Source organism: Triticum dicoccoides, chromosome 4B (genome assembly GCF_002162155.2).
Source record: "Triticum dicoccoides isolate Atlit2015 ecotype Zavitan chromosome 4B, WEW_v2.0, whole genome shotgun sequence".
Taxonomy (NCBI): domain Eukaryota; kingdom Viridiplantae; phylum Streptophyta; class Magnoliopsida; order Poales; family Poaceae; genus Triticum; species Triticum dicoccoides.
The window spans coordinates 105128709-105142077 of record NC_041387.1 but is presented as its reverse complement, the minus strand read 5'-3'; the positions used below and the strand labels follow the sequence as shown (position 1 = coordinate 105142077).

Sequence of the window (13369 nt, the reverse complement as noted above, 5' to 3'; positions counted from 1 at the left end):
GCCGCTCGCCTCTCTCATGCACGCCGGCCCATCGTGCCACGCCGGTAGTCGACGACGATGATGAGCCGCGCTACGCGAGCCTGCCCTTTCCCCCCTCCTTTCCTATGATAGAGAGAGCGAGAGAGAGGCGCTGCCAAGCCCTCTGCTCCCCTTCACGCACTCGTTGTTGCTCTCCTCGCCGGAGACAGCAGGAAGAGAGGGGTTTGCCCCAGCCGCCGGCGACGGCGTTGCGCCACCGCGCTGCACGGGGCTCTCTACCTCCTCCCTCCTTTTCCTTTTCTACTCCACCATCTCCAACCTCCGCCAACTCTTACAGAGAGGGAGAGACGCAGTCGCGCCGCCTCTACTCCCCTTTTCACTCGACGGCGGTTTCCAGATGCGGCAGCGGCCCCCCTGTCCCCCTTGTTGGTGCGTGCGTGCACCCGTAGGTGGGCGCACCGCCATCAAGCGGTTCAGCGGCGGCGCCCTTTGCCGGTGACCGCATGGCCGTCCGGTAAGATGGATCCATCCTTTCGGTGGTGGATATGGCGTAGTGCCCCCCACTGCCCGGGTTCTTCTTCTGAACAGCTTGGCTTGCCAATGCCCGTCCAGATTGAGAGGAACGGCGCGGCCGGTGCGGCGGCGCGACTTTTCTGGCGAGCACGAGGCTCTCTCCGGTGATTTCTTTTGCCCTTCTCTTTAGGGTTCTAAGGGAGGGGGTTGAGTTCTTTGATTTGAACCGAAGTCCTAAACCGAAAACATGGCTGATACCATTGATAGATTTCTGGATCGGGTAGGCTTAGGGTTTATGGTGGTTCACCTTCTCTTTAGATGGATGAGGACGCCGAAGTGGCCATGTTGGATGGCTACGGCGGTGATGACAGAGAGTGCGTGAGTGGCGGTGGTGGAGAGCGGCAGGACGTTGTGGAGCTTCCCATCGCTGACCGGCTTTCCTCGATCGGTGAGGTTAGGGAGGTGGGCGACGGTTCTATTTTGGCGTACATGCCCTAGTGGCCCCCACCTTCCTCTTATAGCCGGCGCGACAGGGGCCCACAACCCAGTTGGGTTGGGCTCCCCCGATCAGGGAGAGAGTCAAGGGTCCAATGGGCCTTTGGGCCCATTGGTGGAGAGATCAATACTAACACACATGGCATAGTACATATATCATGGAACAATGGAGATGTTTTGATTCTCATAGGTAACAGTTAGCTATGCTTTCTAACAATCAAACGTCAGAGTAAAAATGTAACACCAATAAGGCATCAAGAAAGACTTATTCAAGCACGCTTACAGGATCAGGGATGCATGAATTGACAGAATTCCATCAGTTTCAAAATAGCATTCTTTCCAATCTCCTCGTCCCTTCTATCCAATGCTGCCAAAGAAGATCCACGAATGATAGGAATCTCATTGCCAGGGAACATGTAGAGACTGAGGACCTCTGCAGAAAAAAAGTAAGGCGGCAAAGTTACTTTACAAAGGAGCATAATCAAAATAATGTGGATAACTGAAAAATGTTGGCATACCTCGAAGCTCAATCTCAACTAATTCTGGGAAATCTTCATCTCCAACTACATCAATTTTGTTCAAGAAATAAACAATTGATGGCACGCCAACCTAAAAAAACAGAGAGGAGAAATATTCATCTGCTCAGAACTGCAAAGAGAACATGCTAAAGAGACAAATTGTTGCCAAGAATACTGAGAATTTGTAACCTGTCCATCTAGAATAATATGCTCCCTTGTTTGTGGCCTCACGCCATCAAGAGCTGACACGACGAGTACACTAGCATCCATTTGAGCAGCTCCCGTGATCACGTTCTAAATAATCCACAGAAATAAAGAAGCATACAAGCAAAGCGTCAGAGAAGTTTGTTGATGCAGAGCATCCTAAGATCATCCCCATGTCCATTTCGACCACTCCCCATGACCCAAGGTTACATAAGATGAGACCTCGACTATACGCCATGGGACACAAGGTGAACTCGCTCCTCTCCGAACCATCACTTTCCACATGTGAGACATGGCTACTACCTCAAACATGTGTGCTATGCATGTCCAGGAACAAGGAGGAAGGCCATGAATCAGCTAGGAGCATTGGGCAAGACGGCGAGGACACCAAGCACGAGGAACTACCGAAGAAGCTCCAGCGAGCGGACGTCCGGACGACACCAGACGACCGGCCTCTCACAGCGAGCGGACGTCCGGCCCTCAGCGGACGACCGGCGCCCGAAGACCAGCCTGCGTCTGCTACAGACCTCCTAGCGAGCGGACGTCCGACCCGCACCGGACGTCCCGCAATATTAACGGAACTCTGAGACTTCCGGACGTCCGGTGTCCCGACCACATAACAGTTTCAGCGGACGTCCGACGCCAGCGGACGACCGGTCCCCCTAGAACCACCGGACGTCCGGTGCCCAGCGAACGTCCGGTCCCTGGTTGTGTACAGTTGCGGGCTGAGGCCCATGTATCCCCCACTTACCCCTTCGTGGCTCTAGACTATATATACTTCTCCACCTCCTCCTAGTTAGGGTTAGCAAAGGATTAGCTCATTTGAGATAGAGCTTTGCTCATCCATACAGATCTCCTCCTCGTGAGAGACCGCGGCCTCTTCGGAGAAGATCCACCTGGATTCAAGACCCCTTTACGGGAAGATCCCTCGTGGATTCAAGACCTCCTCTCGGAGATGAACTACCGCCACTTGTATCGTCCTTTGTTGGATTTGGATCCCGTACCCTCTTGTGTTTCGAGGATCTAGCACATGTGTGACCTCATTCTCGTTGGTTGAGTGTTTTCTCTTGTAATGTCCTCGTGTTCCCCTCGCTTCCCTCCCGTGTTCTTCGTGTTCTTGGTAGGTTTCCCCTCCAAACCATGAAAGATCGGCAACTAGGGTTCCACCCTACATCATCTTGGATTAGAGCCATCTTTCTCATGATCTTTGTATCATGAGCCACGTTGATCACGTTTTTGGAGCCCCTACCCTTTGTTTGCTAGCTTGATTTTGTTGATTTCGTCCTAAATCTGAAAATCCCCACCAAAAAGAGCCCCAATTTTTTTTTTGTGATTTGTTCGTTTGATGATGTGTTGTTGATTTTGATCCATTGATTTGCTTGGTTTCGAGTGGATCTAGCATCTACCCAAGTTTCCCCATTTTCCATCCATGAAATCTCATCAATTTTGACCCCGAAATCTCCGTTTTCTGCCCATAATCGCATCCTGGAGCTCAAATCTCGCGTTGACCCCGACCCACCGGACGACCGCCACTTTACCGGACGTCCGGAGCCGTAGGAACCACGGACGACCGCTACCTACCGGATGTCCGGCATCTCATTCTGGAACAGAATTCATGGATTTCCTAGCTCACCGGACGTCCGGCCATCGGGCATCCGTCCATTTCCGGACGTCCGCTACCTGTAGATATTGACTTCGGCTGATTCTTGTTTCGGCCATAACTAATTCATCTGAACTCCGATTTTGACGTTCTTTAGCTCGTTTTGAAGCTATTGACACCCCCATCCCACAAAAATGCTACCAACACCATTTGACTCCATCAAATTTTCAAAAATTTGGCAAGTTTGCCTAAGCCCTTCACCATATCATCCGCTACACCACCACCGACTTCCGCAACCTAACCCATTTTGCTTGCCATAGCATTAGTGGTTGTTTAAGTAGTTATTCGAGTCTTCTAAGGTGTTTCGGCTACTTAGGGACGGTTGCTTCTTCATGAACCACCACCATCATAACTTCTGCATAGGCGTTGAGGGAGTCCTGGATTAGGGGGTATCCGGACAGTCGGACTATGTACATCGTCCGGACTATTAAAGCCTGAAGATACAAGACTCAAGACTTCCGCCCATGTCCGGATGGGACTCTCCTTTGCGTGGAATACAAGCTTGGCGATCCGGATATTATATTTCCTTCCTTGTAACCGACTCCATGTAAACCCTAGCCCTCTCCGGTGTCTATATAAACCGAAGAGGATGGTCCTTAGAAGGTCGATCACAATTACAACCATACCATCATAGGCTAGCTCTTAGGGTTTAGCCTCTATGATCTCGTGGTAGATCTACTCTTGTACTACTCATATCTTCAATATTAATCAAGCAGGAAGTAGGGTTTTACCTCCATTGAGAGGGCCCGAACCTGGGTAAACATTGTGTCCCTTGCTCCCTGTTACCATCAGCCTAAGACGCACAGATCGGGACCCCCTACCCGAGATCCGCCGGTTTTGACACCGACATTGGTACTTTCATTGAGAGTTCCTCTGTGTCGTCGCTTTGAGGCTTGATGGCGTCTTCAATCGCCTACAACACGGTCCAGGGCGAGACTTTTCTCCCCGGACAGATCTTTGTGTTCGGCGGCTTCGCACTGCGGGTCAATTCGCTTGGTCATCTAGAGCAGACCGACAGCTATGCCCCTGGCCACCAGATCAGGTTCGGAAACTTGAACTACACGGCAGATACTCGCACAGACTTGATCTTCGACGGATTCGGCCCTGTGCCAGGAGCGTCAGACAGTCACGACAAGCACCTGTCGTCGGACAATGCTCGGGACATCACCCCTGCATCAGCCCCGGATCTAAATCCGGAACAAGTTCCGTTGCCTAAGGACGGAGGGGTGGACCCCGCCCCACGGGCCGCATACTCATCGGCGGTGGAGCCGAACACAGGTCTCACCTCTGTGGAGGCCTGTAACCTCGGGCCCCCGGACTTGTATCCGGTTGTTGGTTCTGGTCCGCATACCCTCGAGCCAGTCAAACCAGGTTGGGCTCCGGTAATGGAGTTTACCACTGCGGACATCTTCTAGCACTCGCCCTTTGGCGACATGCTGAACTCATTAAAGTCTCTCTCTTTGTCAGGAGACTCTGAGTCAAACTATGTCCGGCCTGAGTGAGAAGCAGGCGACGAAGGAATTCGTTGCCCACCCACCACCCACTTCATTGCCACGATCGATGATTTAACCGACGTTCTTGACTTCGACTCTGAAGACATCGACGGTATGAACGAGATGCAGGAGAAGCTCCAGAATCTCTGGGGCGCGGGACTACTACCTTGTCACACGATATATACATGGTGGATACGCCCAAGAAGGACGACAGCGATAATCCGGAAGATAAAACACCCGGACAAAAGCCAAAACGGCAGCGCAGACGCCGCTCAAAGTCCAGCAATAGTAAAAATAGCGACAAGAGCGCAAGAAGGGTCGATATACCAGTAAACCCCGAAGACAATAACGACCACATGGACCCAGCGATGGAGCAGGATGAGCCAGGTCACGCCAAACCAAGTTCGGAGAAAACACCCGATCACATCGATCCGGTGGGACGAGCTCATGAAACCGCCCCAGGACAGGAACATAGTCCGGACGATGATGCATTCATCAATCCGGAAGAACGCGTGGAACGAGATAACCTCCACCGAAAGCTTATGGCCATAGCAAGAAGTCTAAAGAAGCAGAAGCAACGGCTTAAAGCCGCATAGGAAAAGCTCAGTCACAGATGGAATGAAGTGCTAGACACGGAAGAAAGATATGGCGACGATTGCCATACAAAAAGCTATCCAAAACGCAAGCTACTGTCAGAATTCGACGACGAGGCCATTCCACCAAAGAATAATACAACCAAGAGACCAGACGTACTGCTTCACAACCACAACAGAGCGGCTACTGACACCGCGCACGATCTACGTGAGAAGCTGGATAAGAAGGCCGGTGCAGCCAGGTCCATCTACGGATCTAAAGGACACACCTCGGTGAGGGACTATGGTTACCCAAACGCTCATACAAGCCAAATACCAGTTCGGAATAAGCACCGGACACAACAATAGCCGACTACATGCCACAACGCGCCCAGATACAGAGGGGCTGCTCACCCCCTGTGCTTCATCGAAGAAGTACTGGACCATGAATTCCCACAAGGCTTTAAACCTGTGAACATAGAGGCATACGACGGAATGACAGACCCAGGGGTCTGGATCGAGGATTTTATCCTGCATATTCACATGGCTCGTGGGGATGACCTCCACGCCATCAAATACCTTCCCCTCAAGTTGAAGGGACCAGCTCGACACTGGTTGAAAAGCCTCCCCGAAAACTCAATCGGGAGTTGGGAGGAACTCGAGGGCGCTTTCAGGGCCAACTTCCAAGGGACTTATGTCCGGCCTCCGGATGCAGACGATCTAAGTCACATAATCCAACAGCCCGGAGAGTCCGCCCGCAAGATCTGGAACAGATTCCTCACTAAGAAGAATCGAATTGTCGATTGTCCGGACGCCGAAGCCTTAGCGGCATTCAAACACAACATCCATGACGAATGGCTCGCCAGACACCTCGGCCAAGAAAAGCCAAGGACAATGGCAGCCTTAACAAGCCTTATGACCCGCTTTTGCGCGAGTGAAGATAGCTGGCTAGCCCGTAAAGGCACCAGCGACCCCAGCACATCCGAAATAAGGGATGGCAACGAGAAGCCACGGCGTAATAAACACAAACGTCAAAACAAGGAAGAGAGCCCGGATAACACGGCGGTCAACGATGGATTCAGGGGCTCTCGACCTGATCAGCAAAAGAAGCCATTTAAAGGCAGTAAAGAGGGACCGTCTAGTCTGAACAGAGTCCTGGACAGACTATGCCAAATTCATGGCACCCCGGAGAAACCTGCGAACCACAGGCATAGAGAGTGCTGGGTCTTCAAGTAGGCCGGCAAATTAAATGCTGAACACAAGGGGAGGGAAACACCAAGTGAAGACGAGGACGAACCTCGCCAGCCGAACACTGGGGGACAGAAAAAATTCCCGCCAGAGGTTAAAACAGTAAACATGATCCACGCGACTCACACATTCACGAGAAGGCACGAAAGCGCACTCAGAGACGCGCACGACGTAGAGCCCATCGTACCCACATCTGACTCCTGGATGTCTCGCCCGATCACCTTCGATCACATGGACGGCCGAACTAGTTTTCGGCGCGCAGGATCACATGCCTTGGTGCTTAACCGAATAATCGACGGATACCGTCTCACCCGTGTCCTCATGGACGGCGGTAGTAGCCTCAATTAATATACGAGGACATTGTCCGCAGAATGGGGATAAACCCATCCAGAATTAGCCAAAGCAACACCACCTTTGAAGGGGTGATACCAGGCGTTGAAGCCTACGGCAGGGGCTCCATTGTGCTAGAAGTAACATTCGGCTCCCCGGGCAACTCCAGAAGCGAAGAACTACTCTTCACCATCGCCCCTTCCAAAGCGGCTATCATGCATTGCTTGGAAGAACGGCCTTCGCCCGCTTCAACGCATTGCCGCACTATGGCTACCTTACACTCAAGATGCCCGGTCCACGTGGCGTCATCACTGTTAGCGGAATCACAGAGCGCTCTTCGCGCGCAGAGGAACACGCGATGGCCCTAGCGGCCGGACTGTAAGCGACCTCCAAATATCAAAAACATGACTGGTCATTACGACCATAGACACGGTTAGACGAGTCCGGTAGCCCGAATAAAACTGAACCAGGGCACCGTATATGTAATCCCATAACGGATACCAGGGGCTATAAATATTTAACACAGCCCCACATCTGGCTCAACCTTACTGGCAGGCCAACATCTTACACTTTTATTATTAATCTCATACTTAGGTTGTACTCTCCTACGAGTTTTCTTTTTTCACAGACAACGTTCGCGCGATACCCTTCCAGGATGCGGCACAACAGAGACAAAGGCGCAGATGTGCAGCAGGGCCCCGTTCAACAGGTTTCTTTTTAGATTAAGCCCCTGTGTAAACCTTTTCTACTGCCTATTGTTGTTTAACCATCCCATGGGTTCCATACCCACAGAGGATAGTGCCGTTATTGGCATTTCGCCACGACAGATTCAACGCACGTACCTGGAACCTTAGGGTTTATAGCAGGCTTTCGTCAACCTGTTTTCTTTTACAAAGACCGAATACCTTTGGGAGTGTTCGGCGTCACGAGTTTGGCCTTATATGCATCAGCTCCGAATCATGTCTTTGGTCAAATGTTGGTTTTCCCGGCTCCTGGGTTTGCCGCCTTATGTTCCGTTATTATCGGCTAAGGCAGGCCAAAGGAGAACTACTGCGATTGTGCCCTGGTTATTCCGGATGAGCGCCTCAGTAGAGAAAGCCGAAAACTGACTGTCATGATACAACGAGAGACTGTTCAACCACTCGAAGACTCATCGGAATCTCTAAGGATTCCTCCGCATTAACGAAGGGCCGTTTCCCGGCCATGTACGCACGCGCCCGTATTCGGATGCACGCGACTGTACCAGGGGCTACATAGTAGCCCCACTGTTAGACCCCCATGGCTAAGCAAAAGTGTTACAGCTATATAGTCCGGTTGCCTAGTTCGACGTGCGATCACCTCCTTAATGGACCAAGACGTTGGATCAAGTGTGATTAAGCATATTTCTCGCGAACACCCCCGCATTCTTTGCGTGGGGGCTGAAGCCAACGACTGCTATCTTTCGGACTACTCATATCTATATAAAAACGGCCGCAAAGGGGACACAATAATACTTCTGGGAAAAAAGTATAAATATAACTTCATAATCAAAATAAACATTGTTTTTACAATGATTCGACTTATCATTCGAACAAAATATTCTTCGAGCACTACGCCTCTATCAGGCGGGCACCTTCTGTGACCTGCACCAAGTAGTGCTCGGCCGGATACTAGCCTCCCGCCGGATCTTGGGTCGCTATAATGGTGGCCTCCATATCCGTCCAATAGGCTTTAACGCGGGCAAGAGCCATCCGCGCACCCCCTATGCACGCCGACCTCCTCATGGCGTCAATCCGAGACACGGCCCCAAGGAATTTCTGCACCAAACCAAAGTAGTTATCCGGCTTAGGCCCCTTCGGCCACAGATGGTCTATTACAGACCACATTGCAAGCCCGGACAACCTATGGAGCTCCGCCATAGCAGCCACCTTCTCATTTAGCGGCAGCGGGCGAGTGGGAGCATGGAACTGCGACCAGAAAAGCTTCTCCACTTCTTTATCACCTTGACCCTCGAAGAACTTAGCAGCGTCAGCTGTACTATTCGCCAAGTCCGCATATGCGTCTGCAGGACTCCAGCGCCCAGCCAGGGGAGCATACTTCGGATCCAAAAACCTCGTCCGCAGTAAGTAGGAGCCCCCAGCCATGATTTTGTCGGCCTGTTGGAGCTCCTCCCGCATACCCCGGACTTCGGTCCGCATCTCCTTGGTGGCATTAAGTGACTTGTCCATCTCGGCCGAACTAGCCTTATTCTCCTTTTCGAGGAGTACATACCGGTCGGCGGCATCTTTCAACTCCTCAGCCATTTCGGCTATTTTTTCCTCGCTTCGGCGATGAGCAGCCTGTTCGGCTCTCAATTCTTCGGCCGCCTTTAGGGCAGCTGCATTGCTAGCCCGAACTTGTTCCTTGGCCTGAGCAAGTTCTGCCCTCAGGGCCTCCATGGCAGCACCACCATCTGCAGTGCAAACACATGGCATTAACATTATGGCACTCTCGCATTTTCCTATACAACATCATAAGGGAAGCAGAGCACATACCCTGTGACTCCTCCAGCCGTTTGTTCACCAGCGTGATATCGGCATCAATAGATCCGACTGCCTCCTTAGTTCAGCAACTTCAACAAACTGGTCGGCTGCCGGATCCTTATATACCTGCACACATGTACAGCGCAGCCATTACTATATGATCCCCCGTTTGCCGCCTATGGCGGGCAACCAGAGTCTCAGGGGCTACTATCCATAGGGAGCACACCTAGCGTGTGCTTCATACCCAAAAAATAGTGCATTTTTCACTACATACCTCAAAGCCTTTGAGCAGGCTTGTAAATGCCTCATTCAAACCGCTGGTAGCAGATGAAATCTTCGTGAGCACCATGCTCATTAAAGAGCGGTGCTCCTCCGAGAGCGCGACTCGCTCCAGAAGGCCCGTCAGTACGTCCGGTTGGACATCGAACTGTGCCGGACCCTTCTCATCGCCCCCCCCATGGGAGCCAAATGCTCCGGGCTCAGGGTGACTGACGTGTTAACTTCCGGCTTCGGCAGATCCGGACTCCTCCGTGATGACACCCCAGTGTCGCCCGCTTCATGAGGCGGAGAGGTTGGTGGGGTCTCACTCTCCATCATCTCCGGACTAAGATCCCCCGAAGACGAACTCTATTGAGAAGAGCTGCTCGCCGGACTACAAAAGACGAAGTCTCGGTTATGGATCTCGGAGAAACACCATACCTTCGAATTAATAAATAACTTACGGCTCGGTGGAGGGTTGGCCCGTTGGTGGGCACGATGTGGTGAGGGTGCCCGTCGCGGTAGAGCCCCCTGGTGATACCTTCTTCCCTTGCTTGGGCGTCTCCACGTCCAAGTCTTCGGAGGCTGCCCTCTTCTTCCCGCGTGGGGAGGAGGCTTTAACCTCCCCTTCCCGGCTATCCTCCATAGGAGGGGTAGCGATTTCCCCGATCTGGATGCATAGTGCGTGAAGTTCGGCTTCACTGCCCTTTCCTTCGCCTTTCCCTGAGGCGATTTTGCTGCGCCCGGCCAAGCATCTTTGCAATGGTTGGACCAGGCGAGCCTTCAGGAAGTGGCGTCGGACACCTGATTCTCTCCGCCTTGTTGAGCCATTCCTAGCCACGGAGGGATTTTCAGAATAATAGTTATGATAAATATAAATGAAGTGTCCGGCTTTAAGGTTACTTACTTGGGCATCTAGGCGATTGCAGCTTAGGCCCGCATCCTAGGTGGTGTCCGGACACTTTACTTGTGGTCCGAAGAATAATTTACACATCCCTTCGAGCTTCAGGCCGAAGAAGTGCTTAATAGTCCGCGGACCCTCTGGATTGAACTCCCACATCCGGAGAGGCCGAAGTTTGCACGGCAACATCCGTCGGACTAGCATCACTTGCATTATGCTGACAAGACTTATGTCCCTCTCAATGAGCTCCCGGATGCGATTCTGAAGTTCTGGTACATCCCAGCAGGCCCATAATTCCGTCCTACGTCGGTCCAAGACGCCAACTGTGATGGAGGGCCCGAGCGGAATGCGGGGGCGGCTACCCACTTTGTGCCTTTGGGAGCTATGGCATAAAACCACCTCCGTTGCCATACATCGGATACTTTCGGGAAAGAACCCTCTGGCCATGGGGCATCAGCGTTCCTACTTATTATAGCACCTCCGCACTCCATGTGTCACCCCTCTATCATCTTCGGCTTCACATTGAAGGTCTTGAGCCATAAGCAGAAGTGTGGGGAGACGTGGAGAAAAGCCTTGCACACAATAATGAACGACGAGATATGGAGGATGGCGTCTGGAGCCAAATCATGAAAATCCAACCCGTAGTAGAACATGAGCCCCCTCACAAAGGGGTCGAGGGTGAGGCCCGGGCCTCGGAGGAAGTGAGGAACAAACACAACGCTCTCATTGGGCTCCGGCGTGGGATGACTTGCCCCGGAGCAGGAAGCCTGTGCTGGATATCGGCAGTCAGGTATTCGACCTCCCTAAGCTTCGTAATGTCCTCCTCTTGAATCGAGGAGGCCACCCACCAGCCTTTTGCGTTGGATCCGGACATGTTGGAGGATCTGGGGTGTTGGAGCTTGGGCCTTGGGTGTTAGAACTCGAGGTGCGAGAAGGAGCAGGGGAGGTGGAAAAGAGGCGTAGGCCTTGACCCCTTTATAAAAGGGATGAATATCAAGAGTCCTCAGCGTGACCGCTTGAGACTTATCTAAAATACACGAAGTCATACCAACGGTCGCCGTAGGGTCACACACGCCCATGTTGATGAAAGATCCCGTAATAAGAGGAACACGATCTCTGCTTTGGCAGGACGTGCCAATAAAACCGCCTCGCAACGCGAGTCGAGGTGGAGCAGGAAACGCCGGTTCGTGTTGGACCAGGCCATGATGCAAGGGCACGACGTATGAAGATTGATGGCAGAGCGGATTTATGCTATGATCCCTACCATGCTGTGTGAAGATCATCTTGCAGATCTGGACACGGTCTACGTGTTCGATAACAACCTTGGAGTATTCGGAAGGAGGAACCAGCCTTGCAATGCTGAAGACAAGACTGCGCGCCAGACTCACCGTCATTGAAGCCAGGTTCAGGGGCTACTGAGGGAGTCCTGGATTAGGGGGTATCCGGACAGCCGGATATGTACATCGTCCGGACTATTAAAGCGTGAAGATACAAGACTCGATACTTCATCCCGTGTCCGAATGGGACTCTCCTTTGCGTGGAAGACAAGCTTGGCGATTCGGATATTATATTTCCTTCCTTGTAACCGACTCCATGTAAACCCTATCCCTCTCCGGTGTCTATATAAACCGGAGAGGATGGTCCTTAGAAGGCCGATCACAATTACAATCATACCATCGTAGGCTAGCTCTTAGGGTTTAGCCTCTACGATCTCGTGGTAGATCTACTCTTGTACTACTCATATCTTCAATATTAATCAAGCAGGAAGTAGGGTTTTACCTCCATCGAGAGGGCCCGAACCTGGGATAAACATTGTGTCCCTTGCTTCCTGTTACCATCAGCCTAAGACGCACAGATTGGGACCCACTACCCGAGATCCGCCGGTTTTGACACCGACAGGCGTGCCCACCATACATTTCCACCACCCCAGCTTAACACAATTGTTGTTTGATCTTGTTTGATTTGTGGCTTGTGTCTCCTAAGGTGTTTCGGCTATTTAGGGACGGCAAATTCAACTCCGACACGTGTATAGCCCACCATTCCACTTCTGCATTGCCAAGTGCAAACCACCACCGCTTTCCTGCTACCACCATTTGACTTTTGTCCTTGAGATTTTGAGTTGTGGTTTTTCCGTTTCCTAAGGTGTTTCGGCTAATTAGGAACGGGTCTACATCGAAAATTCCGCCTCTCATCATCGACACAGACATTGACCTCGACGACACCATTGTATATTCCCCTTGCAATTGCATTGATAACCCCTAGCCCATTTTGCGTTACCTGCCTATCAAGACTAGCCATTTGAGTATTGCCGGCAATGTTACTTGTGCACATTAGTGATCATTGGTCTACACCTCCTATTGCATATATACCATATCATTGTGGTGCATATCTTGGTATCATATCTTGTGTCACAAGTTTGTTCCCGCATATACACAATTGCTATCTTGGGTTGTGCATTGTGCAAAAGTAGCCATACAAAAAAAGCTTTTAAGCAAAAGAAAGAGTGAACAAAGAGCTTGTAAGCAAGTGCCATAGCATCATACAACGTTGCATATAAGATTGTCATATCCGATCATCTTGGATCATCTTGAGAGAAACACCAGGAACCATACATACATAGCATACTTGGGATAGAAACTTTATCCATTTTGCATCTTATAGGTTGTGCACAAGTGTCGTATCCACCTATAGAGCAAT

The 13369-nt window shown here is 51.4% G+C and overlaps 1 protein-coding gene across 1 annotated transcript; it reads right to left on the bottom strand.

The window, feature by feature from the left end:
- Positions 1–1274: 1274 nt before the first annotated feature.
- On the bottom strand, positions 1275–1792 carry LOC119292564 (elongation factor Tu-like). Its single transcript, XM_037571364.1, has 3 exons — positions 1695–1792; positions 1506–1596; positions 1275–1420 (listed from the first exon to the last, which is right to left on the bottom strand). The coding sequence occupies exons 1-3, from the start codon at positions 1773–1775 to the stop codon at positions 1275–1277; spliced, it is 318 nt and encodes a 105-aa protein (XP_037427261.1). The 5' UTR covers positions 1776–1792.
- Between the last annotated feature and the right edge of the window lie 11577 nt (positions 1793–13369).